The sequence below is a fragment of the Tyto alba genome, unplaced genomic scaffold, assembly GCF_018691265.1.
Source record: "Tyto alba isolate M040663 unplaced genomic scaffold, T.alba_DEE_v4.0 Super-Scaffold_2, whole genome shotgun sequence".
Lineage (NCBI taxonomy): Eukaryota > Metazoa > Chordata > Aves > Strigiformes > Tytonidae > Tyto > Tyto alba.
The window spans coordinates 16,038,720-16,064,224 of NW_024881282.1; the positions used below are offsets into that span (position 1 = coordinate 16,038,720).

Consider the following 25,505-nt stretch of genomic DNA (forward strand, 5'->3'; position numbering starts at 1 on the left):
GGTATACCCTAATCTAAAAGTTTCCAAGATTAACTTTGAAAAAGACAGATGATTAATACTTACACCATTTAAACTACAAGTTATTTGTAGGGACAAAAGTCCAAGCTTGCAAATAATTTTTTTAACACCAGCAGTTGAAAAGAAATAATGTAAAGGGCTGAATAAGAATAGGCTGGGAAATTCTCTTGAAAAGGATGAAATAGGGCATGATGAGCTATGATGTTGTATTTGTATTGTAAATGCAGTACGTGTGAACCAGAAACAGTATTTGGATTTCCAGAAAATACCCAGTTTCCAGTTGAAATTGTTTTGGATTCAGAGCCATTGTACAATGCTAAACAAACCTTACAGACTCAGTGGTGTTCCTACCAAGATATAAATCTCAGTCTAATATCCAAAAAGTGATTTACCTCTCTACTTCTCCCATGCAGTATGTCATCTATGATATGTTATGCATATGTTCTTCTTTCAGATGGGAATTACACATTAACTATCTTTACTGGCAAGTTTAGATATGCACACCTTACATCCATTCTTAATGACACACAATCTCTCCACAGTCTTGCTTTCATTAACTTCACTATTACATTTTCAAGAAGAGACATTCCTTTTCTCCTTTTTCAAGAAGAGAAAATCCCTACTTCCTATGACTCTGACTTTCTTTATGTGTTTAAATTCTGCTATCTGAAATACTCACAACTCTCTGAGAAATAAAAGCATGACTGGATGAGGATTTCTGAAAGCTCTCGATACTCCATTCCCATTGAAGTCCCTGCTAGCTTTATCCCACACTCCAGTGGGATGAGAGCTTAGGAAACACTAAGGCCTGATTTCTTGTTGTAATGCCTCCATAAACAGACTTCTAGGTATACACAAAATCTATTTTTTAATACTTAAGCACTCAATAACATCACCAGTGTGAATTTGCTCTATGCCCGTATTCCCATTTGTGAGCTTCTCTAATAACTATTGAACCTATTGGCTAAATTGAGAATAAAAGCCTCACAGATATTTCAGTTCTGTTAGTTTTCTGAAGACAGGCGGAAAACAGAGGGAAGAGAGACTGTATTAATGCATCCCTGCGAGCAGGGAAGCAGCATCAGCCTCATCCTCATTGGTCAGCAGGCAATCCAGAGGGAGAACATTACCATCCGCCTTAACACTGGGAAAAGTTTCAAATGGAGCTCACATTTCACAGCACAGCCTACCAATGAGGTACAAAGCCTTAAGAGATTAGGTTGCATTACTTCTGCTATCCAAAGAACTACATTTTATTTGAATTCATTATATTAAATAAAGTTTAGGCCTTAACATTGTAAGATACAGACGTTTTATCTCTGCAATTACATACATTTATTTTAAGCAATAAAATACATTTTAAACAGAATTCTAAATATGCATGGGTTTATTTATTTTTTCTTTGCTTTTATATCAGCTGATCAACAAGGGAAAACAGTATCTTACAACATATGGGTGATAGACAGCCACCAAATATCTCCCATTACACAGTCTGAGGTGCAGGAAGGAACACATGCAGAAGTCAGCGACTACATATGCTACTGCTGCAGGTCCAGGGAGGACATCTGCAGGCACAGGTCCTTCAGTCAGCATTATGTCTGAATGGGTTTGGTTAGGATGAGGGAAGGGAGGGAAAGGGAAAAGAAGCTTCCGTTCAGCAGTGAGACAAATACAACTGCAAAGATTCAGAAGGTAGAGATAAATGGGCTCAAAAAGTGTAGATACTTACATGTTTGCACTTACATGTACATAGAACCAGCCCACACCCAAATGTATCTTCCTAGGAATGCTAGCACAAGATTAATGATGTTCTTTGCAGTTTGGAAGTCAGCATTCAACCAACCCCTTTTCCCTCCAGTACTGAGAACTCTGCAGCAACCTCTGACTCAACTTTCATGACTGTGTACCTTCAACCAGGCATTGCTGAGAGTTGCTTCCTTACAAACAGTGATTTCAGACCCTGCCAAAAACCTGTGACAAATTAATTCTCCATGAGTCAGAGCCTAGTGCCATTATGAGGTCTAAAACAGCTGGCAGGGGTCATATGTATTAATCTCAGCTGACCTCTGTACATATAAAAAATTGCTAACACAAGATCTTGCACAAATATATGCTGGTCTAAGTATATTTAATAAGTGCCTGTGATCCTGAAAAAAAAGGGAAGCCAAATCTAATCCTAAATCTGCTCTTATTCCAACAGTAGTGTCAACTCTCCACATTTTATCCTAAAAGCAGCGGTAGCAAACATTATTCTTGAAGCTCACATTTCCAGAGTGATGTACTGGTATCACTTGCTAGTCAGAAATAACTTGCTCATCACTCTAAAGAAATCTTTAATCTTATCCTAAAGATGCAGAATTTCGAAGAGAACAAGAAGACCCGACTCACATTTCTCAGAGTGATAAAAACTTGAACATTTTTAGGTACTTCTTTGAGCTTGCTGTGCTAGTGACCTAGTTGCCCTAGACTTGCTCTGCATTCAGTGCAAAAAGAAGGCACGCATAGAAGGTAATTCATCCCACCTGAAGACTGACATCTGAAACAAATGGTATGAACAGTTCTCTGCAGGTTTATTTCTCTCCCCCTCAATTATAAGAGAAGCTTTAACAAGATGCCCTATCTTTCAAACTACCAAAGTTTGGTAAAATTAACTTTTTTCTCTGAGTTACATTTCTACCTCATTTAAACACCTGTAAGGCAGACTGAATCTAAATGTAAAAGTAGAAGAACCCCTTAAGCACAAGGCAAACACATTCCTGTATACATACAGACATACGTACACACACACACACACACTTTTCAAAGGCCTGCAACCAGGACCTGAGATAAAGTGACTGACTTCATGACATATTTTCTCATCTACTGTGGAGCTGGGAAGATGGATTGACTCACATCTGAAATTTCAGCTGGAATTTAAAGCTACTAGTAAGAAACCTAGATTTATATCTTTAACTTTAGGTATTCATTTTTACTTTTTAGGCTTGTTTGTTTTAAAAGATTATTTAAAGACACAACCATTAAGAACATATTTGTCTGCAATTAAATGTAACTTAGCACAAGATGAAGTAAATCTTTGTGCTCCCTAGGAACATATGCTGTGTCTAATAATATTTAAAGCTACTTTGTCTCACCATACATTTATTGTGCATCCTGAATTTTATGATTTTTTTTAACATGTCAGAGAACATATTCATAATAATGAAAATTATTGTTTTGACTGTGATTTGCATCAAGCTGCATTTGGATAGAAATCAGAATTCAATTAAAATGTGCATATCCCAGCATTTTAAATAGCTCTTAGTTAAATAAAATTGCCTTAACTGTGTTGAAAGCATCAGAAAAAGAAGTACTGTAACATGTTTTGCATTCAAGTTTGACTTAGTAGATAAAGGAACTACTGCCTATTAATGAACTCCCACTGCTCCTATTCACACAATAGCAGCCGTATTTCTGAACTGATTCATGGGCCCCGAAAGAAAATGAAGTGAAAATTGAAATCTTTTTGAAAGCATTTGTGCAGGTATGTTCCTATTTGTATTTTGGATGTTTTTCTCTGCAATGCTGACTTCATACACTTGTCGTTTTTTAATTATGGTCTGAAAGAGAAAATGAATCATCCTGTTTCTGTTCTGTTTGGTTTTGGGGTTTATGTAAACCCAAATTGATTTCTCAATTTTCAGTGAAATAAACAAGAAAGAATACTCACCCTAGACTTGCCATGTAAACTGAAACCAGGAATAATGGAAGCAAAATTTCTGTACAGCATCAACTGAAGTCTTAGATTTTGAAAAAAATGTCAACACCAGCATTCAATCTACTGTAAATATAGAAATACAGGTATTTAATGAACTACATCTCACTGTGATACGGTCGCAAAACTTGAGCTGACTTCAAGAGATAAAAATAGCTCTTCAATTCCATACATAATTAAGAAAACAGCAATATTTCAGGTAGTAGAATTTGACAGATCTCAATGAAACAGCATTTTGCAGTTATCCAATACCATGTGTTATATCTTGAAAAGTATTACATTTTGCTCACATCTTCAAATAAGCTGTCATGATTTTAAATGGGTTTCTTTTTCAAACTAGAAAGCATGCATTTTTTGATTAATGTTTTTATTACACAATCAAGCCCTATAGTTAAGGAAAAAATAATTATATATAATCATAAAGAAAAATTTTTAGATCTTATGCAGATTTATGTAGAATAGACTCCAGAGCACAGCAGCCCTACCAGCATTCAGTTTGCAATGAAATAGATGTAAACAATGCAAAAAGTAGACAGACTTTCACAATGCTATTAATTTCATCAAGATCATATGACATCAGTTCTTCAAAGCAACATAGGATTAGAAAGATTTTGATTGAAATATAAAACAATATTATAGATGAGAACAACATATATATTACTGTAATATTAAAGTTTTATGTCAAGACAGCTCCAAACTGGTTGGAAGCAAAAAAGCATGACTTGCTTTTCTATGTCTTTCAGAAAAATAAAAACTCCTGTACAGAGTTTATATAGAAGGTTGTAGGGTCTGTTAACAAAATTGTATCATTTGGACACCTAAATTTGGAGTTAGGACCCAGATACTCAGAGATGAGCATCAGCTTAGATCCCATGCATGCTACCAGGGATAGTAATACTAAATAAATTTATAACACCTTGCACCTATTGGAAAGAAATCCTAACTATAAGTGACACAGGAATCTTCTCACCGGCTGATAATGTCATTGGGTCCATAGCAGGGATTCTTTTCAAAACAGAGGCAAATAGAAAAGGATTATTCTGAAATTATCCTGGCAGGAAAAGACAAAGGAATGAAACAAACGTTACAGTACAGAGGCTGCGTATTATCTTTAGAATGCTCTATGAAAACACTGATATTTACACTGTAATCAAGTAATACTGCGTGGCATTTGATTACCTTCCCATAGACAGACCAGCTTATGCACACATGACTACATGCACATACAGAATCACACAGTCCAGGAACCACCTTTTCTCTCTTAGAAAAATAGGATGTGGGAGAAGGTAACAGAATATGTGTAAGGTCTCAAAACTAGATCTCTGAGAGCACTGGAAACCAGAAATCTTTCCAAAGAAGCCCTAAGACCTCCACTTAACACCCTCATCAATGGCAGTGTGAACACAAGCCTGAACCACCTTTGAGGCAGAGTATTTCTCCATGGGAAGGGCTACCAAAGCTGTCTGAGGTATTCATTACATTTTAGTTTAAAGTTGCCAGAATAATCACAGGGAGAGACAGTAACCACTAGAGGATAATACAGTTTAAAAAAGAATAACTCGTCATTTACATGCTTAAAATTAGACGGTATCAGCTGCTGCCCCAGTATTGACTGAGTGATCCTGACAGATTTATGAGACACAATGCTAGAAACTCTTTTCTCTCCAGATTCCTCAAGCACACATTTCTGTGCGTACAGGATGATCTCTGGCCACCAGATCTGGAGAAAAACACATGTGAAGACGCTGCCCCTCATGTTTACCGTAACACTCCTTTCTCCTCTGACAACCACAAGGGAGAAAAGCCACAATTGTTTTATATGTAGTTTAACCAGTTCTATTACCTCTCTTTTCTACTAAAAGTGAAATTTAGATCCATAGATTATGAATATACCAGTTAATACTGGAAACATGAATCTCACTCAAACTGCAGTGGCACTAACAGCTCCATTACAGTTTGGCTCCTCTTAGCAAAGATGTCTAAAAATTGTCAGATTAGAGCAACTATGATGTGTAGTGTGGAAATTAGGTGCTAATTAAGTTATCAGAATACCTGAACTCTTGCAATGCAAAAGCTGTAAAATAGATTAGCATTTTATTTACCAGTCATTAGTAAGAGGTGAACAGCAGCTGAATTCACACTATGTTAATAAGGTCACAATTACAGGAAATTATTTTTCTACAAATTGAACATACTCACACAGTATTTAAAATTGCATTATTCCCAGTCTTGGGAGCAAAACAAAGACAGGATCTACACCCAGTGTCCATCTTCTACAGGAGGTGAAAATGGCAGGCATTGACACAAAACGACACAAAAGATATATATACCTCATGTGAGGGGCACATGAACAATCCCACACAGCTCAGTGAGGAATACAGAGACTGAACGCATCCATTTTTCTTAGCAAAAGCTGCAGTACCCCATGGAGGAATTGCAAAAAGTCAAATTTGTTCATATATCGGATTGTTTGCTGGAAGAAGACTAAGCTGTGGCCTCAGTTCTTTGGGTAGAGGTGAGGAGGCAGAAGGGAGCCCTGTCCAGCACGCTGACACAAGAGGATGCCCTTCCATGTTCATCAGCAAGACATGGAGCAGGTACTTCAGCAGGGAGTAAGGAGGAGTCTTAACACACTATCCAACTTCTTCCAGCCTCTCTGCCTTAGTCATTTTTTATGACAACTTTTCTATTGCACTGTTTGTACACCCAAGAGGAAGATTAACTGGGAAACCAAAGCAGGGCTGCAGCTCCTTCCCCATCTTCCCTCTGACACTCAGTACATGGCTAACAATGCACATGCTCAACTTGCATGATTTTACCCTTTATTCCTGCTATGTCTGGCCCTACAATGAATCTAGCAAAAAGAAAAATACCATTTCTAGTTCTTCTGTTTTCTTTATTTTGTACATTTAACAAGGCTGTGTAGTCAATTCCACTTCATACCTAATGTGATTTCAAATTTCATTTTAAAAATTTGTTTCAGGTTAATCCCACATGTTCAGTCTTCTGGCAATGTTTTGGGTTTGTTTTTTTTTTTTGTCTTGGAAAAACTGAAATGAAAATGTCTCTGTTGCTAAAATCTTTTTTTCTTCCTTTCTTTATAGTTGCTTTCCTTTGCCTTATTGTAAGAGCATATATTTGGCAAAAGGTTTGTGAGGTCAGTGCTTTGTTTTCAACATAGTAAATGTGGGGATTTGACAGGTACTAGAAATCTTCAGCTTCCAGTACTGTCAGTCTATTCTCAACTTTGTTTTTCTGGACTTCAGATGTCAGCATGAAAAAGTCAAAAATTAATAACTTCTTAAAAGAAATGGTGCATATGTGAAGGAACAAAATGGACATTCCATGTGAAGTCATTCAGCAACCATTAAGGGTATGAATTCTCTATTAGTATCCACCATAAAGCATCAGTGTATCTTCGATGTAGCATTTAGCTTTCCTATAAAAGTTCAGCTAAGTCCCTTGTGGGAGCTCCCTGGGTTTCTCTAGCAGGCCCACTCGTGCTCTCTGAAAAGCTGTGCCAGCTGCTTCTGCACAGGTGGGAACCTCTGTCAAAACCAATTTAGAGAATTGCCTGGATTCACATGCTGGCATCGGATCCTATATTTTATCTGGGAATTTTAAGAAATTTTAAACTGGCAAGACATCAAGCCAACAGAATAATAATACTGTGAAGTTCATGCTGGTTTGTCTCTCAAGTACAGGATTTGCTTTAGCCTCAGTGAGTGTAAAATAAAAATAAAAATCAACAGTACTGATTTATAATAAATAAGCAAAGGAAACACTTGTCTCCTACCCATGGAAACAGAAGGGAAGCAGAAGCCACATTAGGTGACCAGCCTGGCTATCTTCTTTAGAAAAAAACAAGGCAGTTCTGGGTATTTATGTTCTGGTTTGGCCGATCATCTTTGAAAGCCTTTTTGAAAATTAAGTGTTAAAAATTAATTGTAAAAGCTACAGTGTTGTGTACTTAAATTTGCAATCATTTAATTGTAAAAACATATATAGAAATACAGTCTGTCTCTCTTTTGATATACAAACAGGTGACACTTTTTTTTCCTCAGTTAATATTTTGACTATTAGCTTGCCTAAGGTTACCTGAAAATCAGTCAGCCTGATCTAAGGCTTGACTTTAGGTCCTGCAAGGGTGGGTGATGGCACAAAAAACTGCAGTAGCATCAGGAGACAGCACTGTCATTGTTAAGGCTGCAGAGAGAAATCCTGAGAGAAGATCCTTGTACAAAAATAAAAGACAGCACCTTCAAGCCTTGAAAAATATCCTGCATGTATTGATACAAAAGCCTTCAAAGTCATTCTTCAAAAAAATAAACTGAACTGACATATCAAGTCATTATGATTTCTTCTTCATGGCCGCCTTCTATTTCCTTATGCACTAGTTGAAATCAAACTCAAGGAACATGAAAAGAAACAAAATCAGGATAATAGCTTTCACTGTTTTGTTCTGGGGTTTCTTCTTAGAGTGCTATTTAACTCCCACGCCACAGGACATATTTTCAGGCAAGCATGTGAGAGCCAAGACATTTGATTTTTATGCAGGACATCACACTGTTGTTTTGTATGATTCTCTGTTCCCCAAAACCAGCTATCCATGTGCCCTGTTATTTTACCTCAGTATGTCACACAGCTCTGAGCCTGCAAAAAGAGTGGCAACTCTGAGCATGAAAGTGGACAGGAGGTGGGACAGCACAGGCAGCAAGGCCACAGCATTTTAAGGATGGCTGCACACTGGCAAGGATCACCAATCTTTGCCCACAAGTAATGACTGCTGGGGGGGGGGGGCACTTCTGCCTCTCTAAGCTGCTGGGGCTCGACCCCTAAAGTGAAACAGAAGGTATTACCATATTGTGTTACTGCCCACAGAAAAATGTTGACTAATGCATGAACACTGCCCGGCAGAGGCTTGCTACATGTGCTGTGACCAGTTAGGTGACTGGGGAATGAACAGCCTGAACAGTCACGCTGATCCACTTCTTATCCTCCTTTGCTTGCCACTGTGGGAATGACGCAGGTCCAGGATCGGTCCTCAGATGTGCCATGTTGTCATATGGCCAAGGTAATTATTCATTTCTTGAAGTCTGTTGGGAGACAGGTGGTATGTATGGAGATGGGGATGTAACATCAAAACCTGGCTCTGCCATGCAGGTCCAATGACAGACCCAAGACACTTCAGCATTACTCAAGGGTGTTGTAAAGGTGGGGTTGTCACTGTGTCCGTTTCTCAGAGGCACCACTCAAGACACCCTGAATGTACTGTACAGTAAACGTAAGTGTGCACTAGCAGAGAACCGACTTCGGAGGTTCACATGTTTGCATGTGCTAATTATGTAAAAGCAGATCACATTTATACTGGGACTAGACAGATCATTACTATATAATGCAAGAATTTTATCTCTTAGAAGGTAACTTTGGCTCCCACCTTCCAGGATGCAATGAATGATGGGAATTGGTGAGAAATGCATACCATGTCATTAAGCTCTCCTGGGTCAAAAGTGTTAATTGCAAACAAAAATAAAACTAAGACTACCCAGGCAAAGAACTGTTCTCTGCCATTATGAAGATAGAAAGAACAAAGAGTATCTTTCCCCTTCTCACAACTAGATAGCGATCCTACCAGAACAACAGTGATACAGGCATGCAGGGGAGTTTGGGAGCCCCAGGTCACACCATATGGACAACAGTGAAGCAAACCATCATACCCTTGTGCTGACTTCCAAACATTCAGCAACCTAACACAGCAACATGAAGGTGACTTACAACAGCAAGGGAACAGGCATAAAACCTGATGCAGAAGAAATAGTACTGTAACATTGGGGCTTTCTATCAACTTCAAAGCAGCAAATTCTCTGTAGGCTTCTGTGATGAGGCCTTAAACCCTTTTGCTGACATCTGGATGTGTTAGTGAAATCATTGGTATTAGTGTTTTTGCCTGCTGAGACATTGTGATTAAGAAGCTGTGTTGGTCCATTTCCACACAGAATCTCAAGGCATTATTACCACCTACTTGCTGTTTTCATGCAACACTTCTGTCACTGGTTTGCTAAAAGAAAGGATTTATCTTTCAAGCAAATTCCTGGTTGAAAAATTAAGGGCACAACAGTACCTAAAGGGTTTCCACGATCCACAGTACTTCCGGTAATCAACATTCTGTGTACCTGATTTTATTTCTTCTATCTAACCAGTCTGAGTCTCTGATTTATCCTTAATCCACTTTTATTATGAGTCATATCAGATTAGAAATACACTCAACTATGAGAAAAATCTTTTGCAACTGATTCAGGAAGAAACAATAACAAAAACCCACACATACTACACTTGGACCCTCTTTAAAACTAAAAAACAAACAGAAACAATGCAAGACACTGAAAATACTGACAGGTTTCCTTAAGTTCTTATTTAGAAATGTACTGCAGCTGAAGACTCTTGTAGGATATCCTGTGGATGACACATAAGACCATAGTATAGGAGAAAAAGCAGCCAGAGACATTTAACTCACAAGGATTTATTCTGTACTTTTGCTAAACAATCTGTAACTACATCAGTTACCCCTTCATCTCTATGACTGCAAAGGATTTCGGGTTTTTCAGTGCATGGACACTAACTGAATACCTTAACTATGACTATTTTAAAGCTTACCTACACAAGCCCCTCACTACAAGAAAGACACTGAGGGTCTGGAGCATGTCCAAGGAGCAATGAAGCTGGTGAAGGGTCTAGAGCACATGCCCTGTGAGGAACAGCTGGGAGAACTGGGGTAGTTCAGTCTGGAGAAAAGGAGGCTGAGGGGTGACCTTACTGCTGTTTACAACCACCTGAAAGGTTGTTGTAACGAGGTGGGTGTCAGTCTCTTTTCCTAAGTAACAACTGATAGGACAAGAGGAAACAGCCTCAAGTTGTGCGAGGGGAGGTTTACATTGGTTGCTAGGAAAAATTTCTTCACCAAAAGGGCTATCAAGCATTGGAACAGGCTGCCCAGGGAAGAGGTTGAGTCGTCATCCCTGGAGGTATTTAAAAGGTGTGTAGATGTGGTGCTTAGGGATATGGCTTAGTGGATTTGCCAGTGTTAGGTTTATGGTGAGACTCGATGATCTTAAAGTTCTTTTCCAACCTTAATGATTCTGTGATTCTATAACAAACTCATCACTGACTTTCTAAGCATTTTATTTTATCCTGTATTAATTCATGTAAACCATGAGACAGATCCTGCTGCAGTAAGAGTTGATGGACATTTTGTCATTGATTTCAGTGCAATGAAGGTCAAGACAGCTATTTTTCAAGTTTTTTCATGGACCCAGTGTTTAATAAATACTTTTACAGAGTCTAACATCCTCAAGTCCCAATGCACAGCAGGGCTAAAATACATTAGCAGGAAGTTTGTACAGAAGGTAAAAGTGTGTCCTCCTGCACCGTCTCCAAATACACAGAGCTCTGACTGCCAAAGCAGAAATTTGGGATGTTGGACTTCACAGCGTGGGACACAGATCAAAAAGGAAGCATGAAACTGAAGATTACTCAAGTACAATAGGAAGCTCGAGATCATGTAGGATTTATTCACTACCAAAAATATTAGAGCCAAACCCAAATTCCCAAAAGAAAATCTAGCCAGTTTGATGCTGTAAACAGGACATTTCCTTAGCTTTGTAAACAGGAGATTGATTTGAAACAATGTGCCGAGTAACCTAACATAATCCAGTATTTTAGCCAAGAGATTCGCACCAGAAGCAGTGTTATAAGTGGTCTCTTTTATCCAAAATGTGGTATAATGTAAACAACCTCGTAAATATAATAGCAGGATTTTTGGAGGCAGTTCTTGAATACAGCTTGAATCAACTAACTAAAAGGAGTACTACTAAATTTTCCTGCATTAGTGGACAAATTCTTAGTACAGAGAATGCCAACACAGAGCCTTCATGTTTACTTCTTAGGACTCATTTAATATCCTAGTGTCAAATCCCTGCAGGTCCACAAAAGCCAGAGCAGGCAGGGGCAGACAGCCCTTCTCTAGGGTCGGGAACATGGTATGAACATTGAGAGCTAACTCAACGTTTCTCAGCTGGGTAGGCAAAACTGAACATTTCTACATAAGGAATGGAGGAGAAGGGCAAGTAGAAGGGACACAGCTCAGCCCAGAGGTGTCGGAGAACCAGACTTCGTGTTCCTGCTACTGCTACACGTGTGAAAAGGGTTGAGTGGGGAAGAGGGAGAGCAGGACAGAAGAGATAGGGAAGGTGACCACTGCTTCTAAGGCAGGATGTGTTCCACCCACTGACACCCCTCTGTCAGCTGCAGAGGGTGCCAGAAGACACCTCTGAAGGTCATCATTATTGCTCAGGAGGCAACAAAGAGCTGAACATTTTGAAATCTTTTGGACTCTGATATTGCAGGCAGCTTCCTACTTTTCCTGTGTTCAGAGTCAGTGCTGTAAGATATTTTATCTGCTGTTAAAGAGATCAGTCTATAATTTGCTGCAGATATATTTTAATATAAGCAAGACTATCCATATGAAAAGACTGGAGCATAAAACATATAAAGTTCTGCTGCACCTTTTGTATATAAACTGTTATTAAAGGTATGAATAGAAAGCCATTCCTTGTCTAATTTACTGTTCCCCAAAGGAGTTTCTTGACATATAAATAATACACATTTTTCAGATCTGTTCCTTTTAATATTTATATTCAGTCTAAAGAAGGAATGCCAGAAATGTAATGTACTGAATTTATATATTATTTTGTTGAAAGAACTTCTGTCTTTGATAATCCTTTTCTCTGTAAGTTCCTTTTTACTTAGTAAAAATTCTAATAACGTGTAAATTACTTTCAGAACTTCCACTCAAAATCTGGAAAACTGACAAACATTCTTAAACATAACTGTTGCTTTCAACCCAAATTCCATAAATTACACAGCTAACAACATCATATAAAGAAGATCTTAACTACCTGAAATACTTATGCTCAAATATTTGTCTAACAGTTTATTGTTCAACTAGGACTTCAAAAAGTTGCATTAAACCTGGCGTGGTGGTTTAGTGAACTAAAAAAAATTCCCTGGGTATAATACTTTTATAATTTTAATCCTCATTTAGAACCAGTTCTATTGGTGTACTTATTCTCATTTCTGTGTGTTTATGTCTTGTGTTCTATGTATTATATATGTGCACATATAATATCCTATACTAGATAATATGTAAAAAACACAATATATATTTAATCTGAGTATGCATGTACATAATATTCATGCCTATGATACACATGCTTTTTTTTTAAATTTTATTTTAACAGAATATTTGACAAATACATTTGAAAAAAGCATAGTGACAGAGGATGAGGAAAAGGCTGAGGTACTCAATGCCTTCTTTGCCTCAGTCTTTAATAGTAAGACCAGTTGTTCTCCAGATACCCAACCCCTGAGGCTGAAGACAGGGATGGGGGAGCAGAAGGAAGCCCCCGTAATCCAAGGGGAAATGGTTAGCGACCTGCTATGCCATTTAAACACAAACAAGACTATGGGGCAGATGGGATCCACCCAAGAGCACTGAGGAGCTGGCAGAAGTGCTCACCAAGCCACTTTCAGTCATCTATCAGCAGTCCTGGCTAACCAGTTGAGTGGAGGTTAGCAAATGTGACGCCCATGTAAAGGAAGGGCCAGAAGGAAGATCCTGGGAACTACAGGCCTGTCAGTCTGACCTTGGTGCCAGGAAAGGCTGTGGAGCAGATCATCCTGAGTGCCATCATGTGGCACGTGTGGGACCATCAGGTGATCAGACCCAGTCAACACAGGTTTATGAAAGGCAGGTCCTGCTTGCCTGACCTGATCTTCTTTAGTGACAAGGTGACCCACCTTGTGGAAGAGGGAAAGGCAGTGTATGTTGTCTACCTAGACTTTAGTAAAGCCTTTGACACCATTTCCCACAGCATTTTCATGGAGAAACTGGATGCTCATGGCTTGGACAGGCATATTCTTTGCTGGATAAAAAAATGTCTGCATGGCTGGGCTTAGAGTGGTGCTGAATGGAGGTAAATCCAGTTGGCAGCCAGTCACAAGTGGTATTCCCCAGGGCTCAGTATCGGGACCAGTTCTGTTTAATATCTTTATCAATAACCTGGACAAGGGGATTGAATGCATCCTCAGCAAGTCTGCAGCTGACACCAAGTTGGCTGGGAGGGTTTATCTGCTTAAGGATAGGAAGGCAGAAGGATCTGGACAGGCTGGATCCATGGGGCAAGGCTCAACAAGGCTCAGTGCCGGGTCCTGCACTTGGGTCAAAACAACCCCAGGCAACGCTACAGGCTTGAGACAGAGTGGCTGGAAATCTGCCTGGCAGAAAAGGACCTGGGGGTGTTGGTCGACAGCGAGCAGAGTATGAGCCAGCAGTGTGCCCAGGTGGCCAAGAAGGCCAATAGCATCCTGGCTTGTATCTGAAATAGCGTGGCCACCAGGACTAGGGAAGGGATTGTCCCCCCTGTACTCAGCACTGGTGAGGCTGCACCTCGAATCCTGTGTTCAGTTTTGGGCATCTCACAACAAGAAAGACATTGAGGTGCTGGAACGTGTCTAAAGAAGGGCAACGAAGCTGGTGAAGGGTCTAGAGCACAAGTCCTGTGAGGAACGGCTCAGGGAATTGGGGCAGTTTATCCTTGAGAAAAGGAGTCTCAGGGGAGACCTTACTGCTCTAACTACCTGAAAGGAGGTTGTAGTGAGGTGGGTGTCAGTCTCTTTTACCAAATAACAAGTGATAGCAGGAGAGGAGATGACCTCAAGTAGCACCAGGGGAGGATTAGATTGGATATCAGGAAAAATTTCTTCACCAAAAGGGTTGTCAAGCATTGGAACAGGCTGCCCAGGGAAGCAGTTGAGTTGCTATCCCTGAAGGTATTTAAAAGATGTGTAGATGTGGCACTTAGGGACATGGTTTAGTGGTGGACTTGGCAGTGTTAAGTTAATGGTTGGACTGGAGCATCTTAAAGGTCTTCTCCAACCCAAATGTTTCTATTATTCTAAATTTTGCAAATGCTAGTACTCTTGCTTCATCATAAGATCTGGTTAGTTCTACTCGACATCATCTCACATCTAAGCTATTCGAGCTTTGTTATCACAGAATCCTGTAGGACTGAGCCCCTTGACTTCAACAGAATTATAAAGATGCTCAAATTTAGGGACTTGAAGAATGTTACTGCAGTAATGATTCCCCGTGAGTTTCCTATTTATGCCTATTCTTAGGTGTTTTCTAAAACACAGCCTCTCTGAAGGATCACAGTGAACAAAACACATTCTGTTAGAATTTTCAGCAGTGTTCAGTTTCTGAGAATCAAAGCTATAGAACTGTCAGGTTTTCCCTGCAAGCCTTTTAGGAATTAGGTGGCCTAATTAAGTTTCATAGAAATACATTTTTAAAAAAAGAAACAAGAAATGTTGAGAGACTGGCTGGAGAGTTTATAGTGACATACATTGTATGACATACATCTGCTTGATAAAACATGTTTCAAAGCTCCTTTAGAGAATTCCTCCATGCTGCATGCTGCTGTGTCAGGGTTGGAATTCTCATGGAATATCCTTTGATACTTCAGTCCAAACAGTTAATTATACAGATAAGAGACATCATCAAAGTTAAACAATTGTAGAGCAAGGAGCATTACTACAGGTAAATTACTATAGTGGGTTTTTTTAATCTGATGGAGCGTAATATACTATTGTTTTACATAAATCCTACAATCAGGAAAATAAAGCTTATAAAAGTAAATTTATTTTAAATATTTTCCAGTTGACACAATTTTATGTTATCAGAGTTCTTTAAAAAAACATATAAAAGCCTATTATAAAAGAACCCAAGAAGTGCATTCCAAAACTGAGGTTGCTATACCACTAGTGATACAAGTCCCATTTCAAAGTGCTATGAAAAAAACCCAATTATATCTTTACCCAACAGCACATAGTTGACACCTACCTGGTGAGAGAATACCACCCAAATAATCAAATCGTCTTCCCTGTGCTTAGGCACAGGCCAACACAGGGAAGGGGAGGGCAGAGTTAATGGCACACATCCCTTTGGACAGGCCATCAGAGAGCCAAAAGCTGCTTCCATTTCTCCAGAATGGTAAAGCACAGTTTTCTTTGTATTTTGGTGGTGCAGAAGCAAAGCAAACTTTGGAAATTCCTGATTTTTTTTTGATTCATAATGAAAACCGCAAGAGCCTGGAATCTTATCTCAAGTCGTCTGATGTTATGGTTTCAAATCCACATCAGAAGATACTGATTCCATGGTTTTCAGTTGTTTACATACTGAAATGATTTGACACTATGCCATCTGTTCTGTTCTGCATTTTCTTTAAACTCGGGATTTTGACGTTTAAAATATGTAGTGATGCCTAGTCTGAGTATACAGATTAGGCATACTATCCTAGATTGAGCATTCATACAGATGTTTGTTCAGTGACAGATAAGAACAAGAAGTTGATGTTTCAGTTAGACACCACAGAGTAAATAATATTACTCAGCATTCTTCATCTCCACTTTTCATCTCCAAGTACACATAAACAACCAAAATAGCAGAAACAAAATATCAGATTAGGCAGTATTAGCTGTATACTGCAAACTGGGGAACTGAGGCAAAGAGAACAATGGAAGCATCTGGAAGCCCTCACTGTGTGCTATTCCGATGAACTTCAAAGGACTTAACAGTTATCATATTTAATAAACACTTCAAGTAAATACCACTACATATGCTATCAATGTGGCTGGCAACTCCAGAATACTTTAAAAAATTGATTAGTGCTACACTGGACAGCTGAGTCATTAATGCCCGTCCTTCCACTAGGACAAGAGGATGTCATGTAAGCAGGTTATTTATATTCTGAGTATCTTCAGCAGGAAATACAGTCTGGTTAGGTTTGGTATTCATTAAATGGCAGGTTTTTTATATGTGCTGCCCTTCATCTATAGATTTCTTCCCAGAGCAACCTCAGTCTTAAGTAAGAGCAATTACAAATAGGACAACCTCTTTTATCTTAAAAGAAAGGCAATCTCAAATTGCACATAGTGCAAAGGTTTGTTTTGGCCAGAAGCAAGACCAAGCCTCCATACTAAAGCTCTGTGTATGCAATATCACTAGTTTATCCTGCTTGGAGGAATCTGGAATCCAAGGGATTGTTTTCTTTTTTAATATAATGTGCAGGTGGTCTTGGACTTGCCAAGATGTAGTATTTTTTTTTAAGAGCTGAACATACCTTGCTTCCTCTTCAGTACCTCTCTTAATTCCACAACATAATCATCAACCCAGGACATAATATTAAATCAGTTTTTATCCCTGCTGTGCGTTTTGAGAGAGGCTGTTGGAACATATTACCCCCAGTGTACTGTGTGCTCTCAGATTCTATTCTGTACTGTCATGTCTGCAAATATTTACAAAGCAAAAAATACCGTCTGTCTCACTCAGCAATGCAACCCACATGTCTTTAATGCTATTCCATATCAGTGTTTCAGACCAAAACAAGGCACAAACACCAATGAAAAATATAAAAGACAGAAATACTTTTGGTGGCCTATAGCCAACTATGGTCTAAACACTTTGCTTGTGAGCTTGTCACATGCATGCAACATTTGGAATACAGCTCATAACCTCTGGCTGCACAAATATAGACCTTTAGTTAACAAACTCAAGCAATGGTTTGGTTCATTTTAGTAAAATCTGGGTGATCAGCAGCTGATCTGCTTTAGATGCTGTGACCTCATGCTCAGCTCCACTGGCCATACCAGAACACACTGTCTTTTGCAGAGAAAAAGCAAGATTCCCAAGCACAAGGAGAGAGGAAGGTTGCAGCATGCTAGGGGTCCACATGTGGTCTTCCTAAAAGTGCGTTACCACCTCAGGACACGGATAACATCAGCTAAAGGACTGCAGCACTGTTTGACTTTGGCATGGGTGTGTTTCACTATGTCTGTAGGCCTCCCTAGCATATGGCCCCGGGAGGATCAAAGGTAGCATGTAATTTCATATAGATCTGCCACTTTCAAACAGCCCCAGTACCAGTACACCCCGGTACCCAGAATGTTCAGCCACTACAAGCTGTGGAAGATAATTTTAAAGGTACAAAGCTTAATCACAATGTTAAATGATTGCAACTAGGGAAAGAACAATTAACTAATCATTTCACATAGGCTTGTTCTCTTCATCACCCCAAGAAGCAATTTCACCACAAGAAGTCTTCTGCTGCTGCAGAGTAAAACACCTGTCCCACTGCCAGTAAGCTGAAAACTTTATTTCTATTAGAGGTGACTGATTTCTTCACTGACTTGACAGAGAAGATCAGAGTAAAACACACTTTGAAGTTCTAAGTAAATCACTCCAGTTTACCATGAAAAAGCTTGTTTGGAGTTTGACTTGGAAGGGAGCTTGCTTAGCTTAGTTCAGAGATGGTCTCAGTTCTTCTATGAAGTACAAGATGGCGGGCTAACAAGTCATGAAGCTTGAAAGAATACACAATAGTTTTAAAGGATGAAACAGAAATAATGGATGTATGCTTTTATTACAAACACATACATTTTTTATTAGAATAAATTTGACTTCTGAGACAAAGGAACTGCAATTCTGTCTTGTTTCCAAACTTATCTCAATTCTAAGAAAAAGCCTCTTCACCTTCTCTATGCTTTCTTTCAGTGACTATGAAAGGCATAGAAAAGATCATTAAGTTCAGTATGGCTCCAAAGCTGAAACAAAAACATCTTCCTAATCAACTGTATACCCATTACACACACTGTATACACGCTGAAAAATAAACACTGGCGAGTACAATCTTGGAAATGGCTCAAGTGACTGGGTTTTTGAAAAAGGTTTATGAAATATAAAAATTCTGGCAACTGGAAGACATTAACTTGAAGACTGAACTTAAGTCTGTTCATTTTCAGGAAGAACATCTTGCATTTCGCTCTGCAAGAAGGTACACTGCAATATGCAAACGCAGGTCCTCCCACATGAAGCTGGAACACAACAGGCTGCTCCCAACCAGAGGCTCATCGCCCTTTCCAAATCAAAAGACCTGGTTTTCTTTATCTTTCATCACGAGCAAGTGAATTCCAAAGGCGAATTTCAGTGGTGCTGTTTTTAGGCAGCCTCCACGTTCATTCCCCACGGGGCCACAGCGCCTGGCCACGCTGACCGCTCACTCGAGGCACCGGTGTCCTGTGCAGCTGCGCCGTGGGCCCTGGACACCTCGACAGCACCTCAGCTGCCAAGGATATCCTCTGCCGGCAGCTGGCAGCGGGAAACGCACCAGAGTTCAAACACGAAGATTTGAAACCACCCTCCCCAGCAGGCGGGCAGCGCCCGAGGGCCCGCTGACGCCCTCCTGGGTGGTCACCATCACTGGGCTCCCTACTCCTGCCAACGGTGTGGTGGGCGCAAGGGCCGAGGCTAGTCCTCACGGGGCACTTGCCCAGCAGCCCCAGCCCCGGGCCCAGACCCTCCCAACCAGGGGGCCGGCACCCCGAGAAACAACCGCGGGAGCGCCGAGCGGGGCCGGGCCAGGGGCCGCGCTCCCGCCAAGCGCCCCTGAGGCGCCGGCCGCGCCCCGGCCCGGAGGCTCGAGGGCCGCCGCCCGCGCGCGCTCCCTCGCCCACCGCCCCGGGGGGCGGCACCGCCGCGGCCCCGCTCGGGCCGGAGCCGCCGCAAACCCGCCGCCCGCCCCGCCCCCGCCCCCGGCCCCGGCCCATCAAAGGGACGTCGAGGAGACGGAGCCCGCGGGTGCGGAGCGGGACCCTCCGCCGCAGCTGGGAGCGGGGACCCCGCCCTGCCCGGGGCGAGCTGCCGCCCGGAGGGGGACGCTGGGGGTGCCGCCGGCACCTCTGGCTCCCCGGGAACCTCCTCGAAGTTGCCCTCCGAAGTTTGGGACCGCCCGGAGGAGCAGCCTCCCTCAGCCCACACCTCCCTCCCTCCACCTGGCCACACGCTCCCGGGGCCGACCCCGCCGGCATCCCAGGGAGGGGACCCCCGGCCGGACAGGCTCCCTCCGGCCCCCGCTCCCGGGGAACGGGGGGCGGCAGCCCTCGGGTTGCGCCCCGGGCTTGGGGCTTCCCCCGCAAATGCAGCCCTCGGGGAAAAAAGAAGACTGAGGGACACTTACCATCTCGCCTGATATTCGAGGACCGCAGGGCTTTTATAGATCCGCTCTGGGCAGGGGCAGTGGTGCCCTGACGGCTGCAAAAGTTCGCACAGACGACAGCGTAGAGGAGGAGGAGGATGAGCAGTTGCATTGGGCTCCGCTGTGAACGGGACCGCGTCTCTGCAAAGAAACCCGGCTCTCCCCACCGCGGGTGCTTCCCTCTCTTGTGTTCTCTCCCCCTTCCCGGACTTTTTGGGGTTGTTCTTATTGTTGCGGGTTGTTTGCGTGTTTGGGGGAGTTATATGCAGGGAAGGAAAAAAAAAAAAAAAACAAACAAACAACAAAAAAAAAAAAGGCACAAAACCACCCCCCAAAGCAAAAACCCCACACCACCCGAAATAGCAGTCACAGCTGCCGAGTTACTCTCCGAGCTGCCCCCAAACTTCCTGCGTGCTGAACTTTCTGGCTGCCTCCTTGGGGCCGGCCGAGCTCGGCAAAGGTGAGACACCCACGGGCCGGGACCGCCGCCACCTCCCCTCGGCCGGCACCGCCGTGCCCCACGTCGCGGGCGGGGGGCTGCCGCAGCCCGCTCCCCTGCGGCCGCCGCCGCGCACCGCCCCCGCGCCCCGCCGCGCCGCGCCGCGCCGCTCCGCGCCGCTCCGCGCCGGGCCGCGCCGCTCCGCTCGGCTGCAGCCGCCGCTGGGGTCTGGAGCGGCGGGAGCGCCCCGCGCTCCGCGGCGGGGGCCGGCGGGGGAGAGGCGGCCCGGGGGAAGGGGGCGGCCCGGGGGCAGGGAGGGAGGCGGGCGGGAGCGGTGCCCGGGCCCTCCCTGAGCTACCGGCCGCGCCGCCTCCAGCCCGGGCAGAAAGCGGCGGGAGGGGTGCTGCGGGGCGGGGGCCGGCCCCGGCCCCGGCCCCGGCCCCGGGGCGGAGGGAGCCTGGCCTGCCGGGACCGCGGCGATCGCGGCGGGTGGGCCGGGTGCGAGCCGAGTGCCGGGGTCTCCCCGCCCCTCCCCAAGCAAAGAGGCCACGCACCAAAGTGTCCTGTCACCCGCGGGCCGGCAGTGGCCGCATAAAGGTTATGTGTTGGGCTGGAGCGACTCAGATCACCGAGCTGCACCCGGGCGGGTGGGGAGACTTAAGTGGGAATGACTGGTGAAAACACGCTGGCTGAAGAAAACCCCCAGTTGTCCCGGGAGAAATATACGGGCTCTTCTGTCATGCCAAGCACTGTCCAAAGCTTTTAATGAAAAGATAACTCCTACTAATTTAGCCCCTCATTAACCTGGGTCTGGTATTAAAAGATTGTGTTACTGCCTGGAAGAGTTTGGGTCTAAACCAAAGGTATGTGAGGATTGTCATCAGATTGCTGTTTTAATAGTCTTTAGCCTTCCATTAGCGGCAACGAAAACAATCAAGTGAAGACTTGATTTAAACAATCAGGTTTTAACAGTTCCCTAATAAATCCTTACCTATTCAGTTTGTTTCTTAAAACGTTTCTTATAGTCTTAGCCAGTCTAACAAATTGTAAACATGCTGCCAGACCTTTAACAACATGAAACACCGCCTCACTCGTAGAAGAAGAATGTTGATACGGTGCTGTATCAGGAATACTGGATGAGTCCAGCTGCACTCAAGAGGACTGCCTCTGGCTGGATGAAACATTTTCTCCAAGAGCATGTTAGGATGACAATGGGACTGAAACATCTTGTATGTCTTAAGGAACCAGTAGGGTGCAATTCTGTTATGCATAATTCATGGTTTCTTATCCCTTTCATGTTCCCCAAAATTGACAGCGAACCTTATCATGCTCCCATGTGGTAGATAATGGAAAGGCTCCAACAGCGTTTCATTTGTGAGCAGATGTGCCTACATTTTAGGTGCCCATTTCAGGGGAGAAACTGGGCAGAGGGAAGATGGCCCGTCCAAGCATCCTAAAAGAAGCAGAAAGTCAAATAGAGGACATACAAGAAATGTGGATAGGGGGAGCTCTGAAAATGTCTTCTGTTCATCCTGTCAATGTGTCTGCCTCTTTCTAATTACTTTAGAAGGAACTGGCAGAAAATATCAATATCATCCCAGCTACCTAGCTCTCTTCTGAGTGCAGATACCTTTTAAGATAAAAAGAAGTGGTCAATATTCTGATCTGGGGCATGCAGTGGCTGTTGTAAGGAGGTGGAGGAGGAAGAGAAGGAAGGACAGATTATCTTCCCCCCAGAAGGCAGACAAAAGATGTTCTGACAGTATCTGAACAGCTATATAATTCAGTCAAGAAAGGGCACTGTTTCCAAATCTGTTACCCTTCCTGTACTCAGCTTTACCCATATACATTTTCTTATATAAAATTCATACCTCTTTCCAAGAGTCATGTGGTGTCCTCCTGGCCTCAGGCCTCCCTGGCTGCACAGGTCCAGCTTTGACACAAGAGTGGAACAAGCTTTCACCAGAAACACTCCACAGCTGTTTGACTGATGTGCTCCCTGGCTTGATACAGACCAAAAGTTTAAACTTCCTCAAGCTGTCCAGGGCACTGAACTGAGGTTTTCTCAGCATTTCTTTTTTTTTTTTTTTTTTTTCTTTTAAAAAGAGTACGTACTCCTGTGGCACATAAGATAAAATTCCTGTTTTTTCAGCAGAGGTACTTGTTGCTTAGAGAACTCTCAAGCAAAACAACATGGGGCTTAATAAATTAAACAGTGATGAAAACAGGCAAGTAGATTCCACCACCAATGGCTTTGATGTATAACAAGAGGAACTGTGTATAACTTCTATCATACTCTCATGGTACATTTCTGTTTTTCCTTGTGCAAAGCATGGGATGATGACATCTTTGTTCTAAAACCAAGATTATTTTTTTTAGCAGAAGGGACAAGTCTTTTTCTTAGGTCAGAAAACATCCAGGGACTATTACTATGAGTTCCAAACAGAATCCTAGGTCTATCAATTATGAGATATTTATTTTAGCCCCAGCCAAAAAATCCCAGATTTTTCCATTATAATGTTCAGGTGTACAGACAGATTTTGAGATAAAGCAGCGAGACTGGCATACATCGAGGGACCTTTGTAGAAAAGGCCTGTATTTCAATGACTGTTGCTACAGCTTCTCAATTTGCTTCAAAAAGCACTAAACCCACTACAAAACAAAATAGTATCTTTATAATAAAGTGTCACAGAACCCCATGTGAAATGGTGAGAAGTTTGGATTATGATCAGACAGGTTTATGAGCGGATCACTGGATCTTCACTTTCTGGAGAACATTCTAGTACATTGGATAATCTGTATTCTAAGGGTTTGGGATAATTTAAAGCATCAGGTGATTTCTATACGAAGACCTACAGCAAAACATGGTTACTGCATAAAAGGAGATACTGATGTATAAGTGTGATGACCTAGGTAATGACAAATCTGTCAACCTGACTGAGATCCTGATAAAATAATGTTAACTGCTTATATGAGACTCAATTAATACAAATTAAAAGGAAAATAATAGAGTTAATGCTAATCAACCTGAAAAATCTTGATCATGCTAACGTGGAAATCTGGTTGACAACAGAATAGCATCAAATTACAGCTTTCGTAATACATTTGACTTGGTACCACACAATTTAAATCTTATGAAGTGAAAGTCATGCATACTAAATGTTTTCAAAACTCGTTAAATGACAGGTTTAAAAATGTTTACTAAAAAGGGAAACATTATTAAATGGATTTTTTGTGAGAGAGCGTCACGTAGGATAGTATTTGCTTCTGCATTGATTTGCTTTTGCAACAATGACCTGGGAAAAATGCAGTCATCATGACATTTGCAGATGACAAAAACCTTGGGGGAGTAATAGGCTGATTTATAGTAATGGTGTTATATGGAGATAGACGTGTAGATGATGGGTAGAACTGTAAAGCTGAGCCCTGGCATAGCTTATGCTTTAAAATAGCCAATGGTAGCACTACGCAGTGCCTGGGTCATCCATCTCACCTTATTTTAGTCTTCTGAAAGTGCCTGGTGTAAGCCAGTCACTCAGGTTCTCATTGTTCATGGAGGGAATTGGATACCCATCAGAGGGCACTCTAGCCCAGCGGTTTTAGGCAGATGTGCTGGGATGGGATAAATTGTTTTCTGGAAGGTTCAGTTCCTCTCCACTGACTATGGAGAGTACATAGGGAACAAATATAGTTACTGGGTAAAGTAGTTAATCCTGCCAAGCACTGATGCAGAAAAAATTATGGGGGTGCATTATCAAGGAAGTCAATGGACTGTAGCCCTCTCATCATCTGTTGACTGGGGAATGCTCCAGTGTCATACAATTTGTCCATGAAGCACAGATGTGCTGTGTGTCCACCCCTTAGGACATTGTAAATATGGTGATTAAGTAGCAAGCCCCAAGGTCCTTGTGCATTATCACTAGGATCCTTGGATATTTATTTAAAGGGGGGAATATAAATTATAGTAGAGGCATTATGCTTTCTTCTGTTATTATTAGACTGATATATCAAGTTCCTGTGAATATCATTTGAAAAAGGACCATAATAAAGTGCAAAAGACTGAGAGAAAAACCACAGGATTGGTTAGAGGTTGAGAAACATGCCATTCAGGGCAAAGCTTAAAAATCATGAACCATTTAGCTTGTCAAGCAGAAAATCAGAAGGGTCACAGCTACCTCCCAGAGGTAGGATATTGATTCTGAAAGACTATTCTGTCTAGTGGACAGTGACATATCAAGGTGAAAATTGGAGTTAGACAAATTAAGATTAGATGTAAAAGGCATAGTTTTCAGTGTGGAAAGCTATGGAAGTATCAAAGTTGTATATTCCTCATCAGAATTTGAAAGGTAAGATTTTATCTTTTTCTAAAACCAGCCAAATGCTTTTGAGTTGTACTTAGGAACTCTTGGGGTCTACTGATCACTTTTAAACGGTTTGTAAAGATGACAAAGAAAAGCATGTTCATATGTACCATACTACAAGCCACAGATTAAATTTCTAAGTGGTTCTGCAGTTTATTGGAAAATGATAACTAAAAAAAATGTACCTCCAGGGATAAATTCAGGGAAGCACTGTGATTTCTGTTATTTGGAGGGCAAGCAAGTGATGGCAATGACCCCATCCACCAGTTTATAATCTATGAATGATTTGCAAATGACCAGAGGTGCATAGAGTAGGATGAAGAAACATCTTGCAATTGCTCAAATGTGCATCCTAAGTAAATGACTGTAACCATGATGGCAGACCAAAAGAATTCAAGGAAAAGGTAGACCAAAAGAATTCAAGGAAAAGGTAGACCAAAGCCTTTATATGTGTCGAATTAGAAAATAGGGGCAGAGTCGTGTGTTGCTAACAAAATCACAATAGCCCACAGGCACCAACACACTAAGAAAAGTGCAGCACAGTGACCAGTGGCCCAGATTTACTACCTGAGCTACAGGCAGCAGTTCAATAACATACAAAGAAAATCCCCAGTGAGCCTGATCACTTTAGGTGTTGAGATTATCAAACACAAGCCCAAGCACTGCTACCTGGTTTCATTACAAACTTGGCACTGATTCATGGGAACTCATGTTAAAACACTCTGAACATTAGATCTGGGCCTCAGACCTGCAACTGGTGCTGCTATTTGTCCTCCTCCAACAGCCAG

At 42.0% G+C, this 25,505-nt stretch overlaps 1 protein-coding gene across 5 annotated transcripts in view; it reads right to left on the reverse strand.

The window, feature by feature from the left end:
• The window catches only part of PDGFD (platelet derived growth factor D), a 142,556-nt gene extending 122,056 nt beyond the window's left edge, over positions 1-20,500 (reverse strand). For all 5 annotated transcript variants that reach the window (XM_042793066.1, XM_042793064.1, XM_042793067.1 and 2 more), the window contains exon 1: positions 19,900-20,500. In XM_042793066.1, the coding sequence (XP_042649000.1) occupies positions 19,900-20,029 (130 nt within the window). In that variant the 5' untranslated portion in view covers positions 20,030-20,500. The remainder of the gene's footprint in view (positions 1-19,899) is intronic.
• Positions 20,501-25,505: the final 5,005 nt, after the last annotated feature.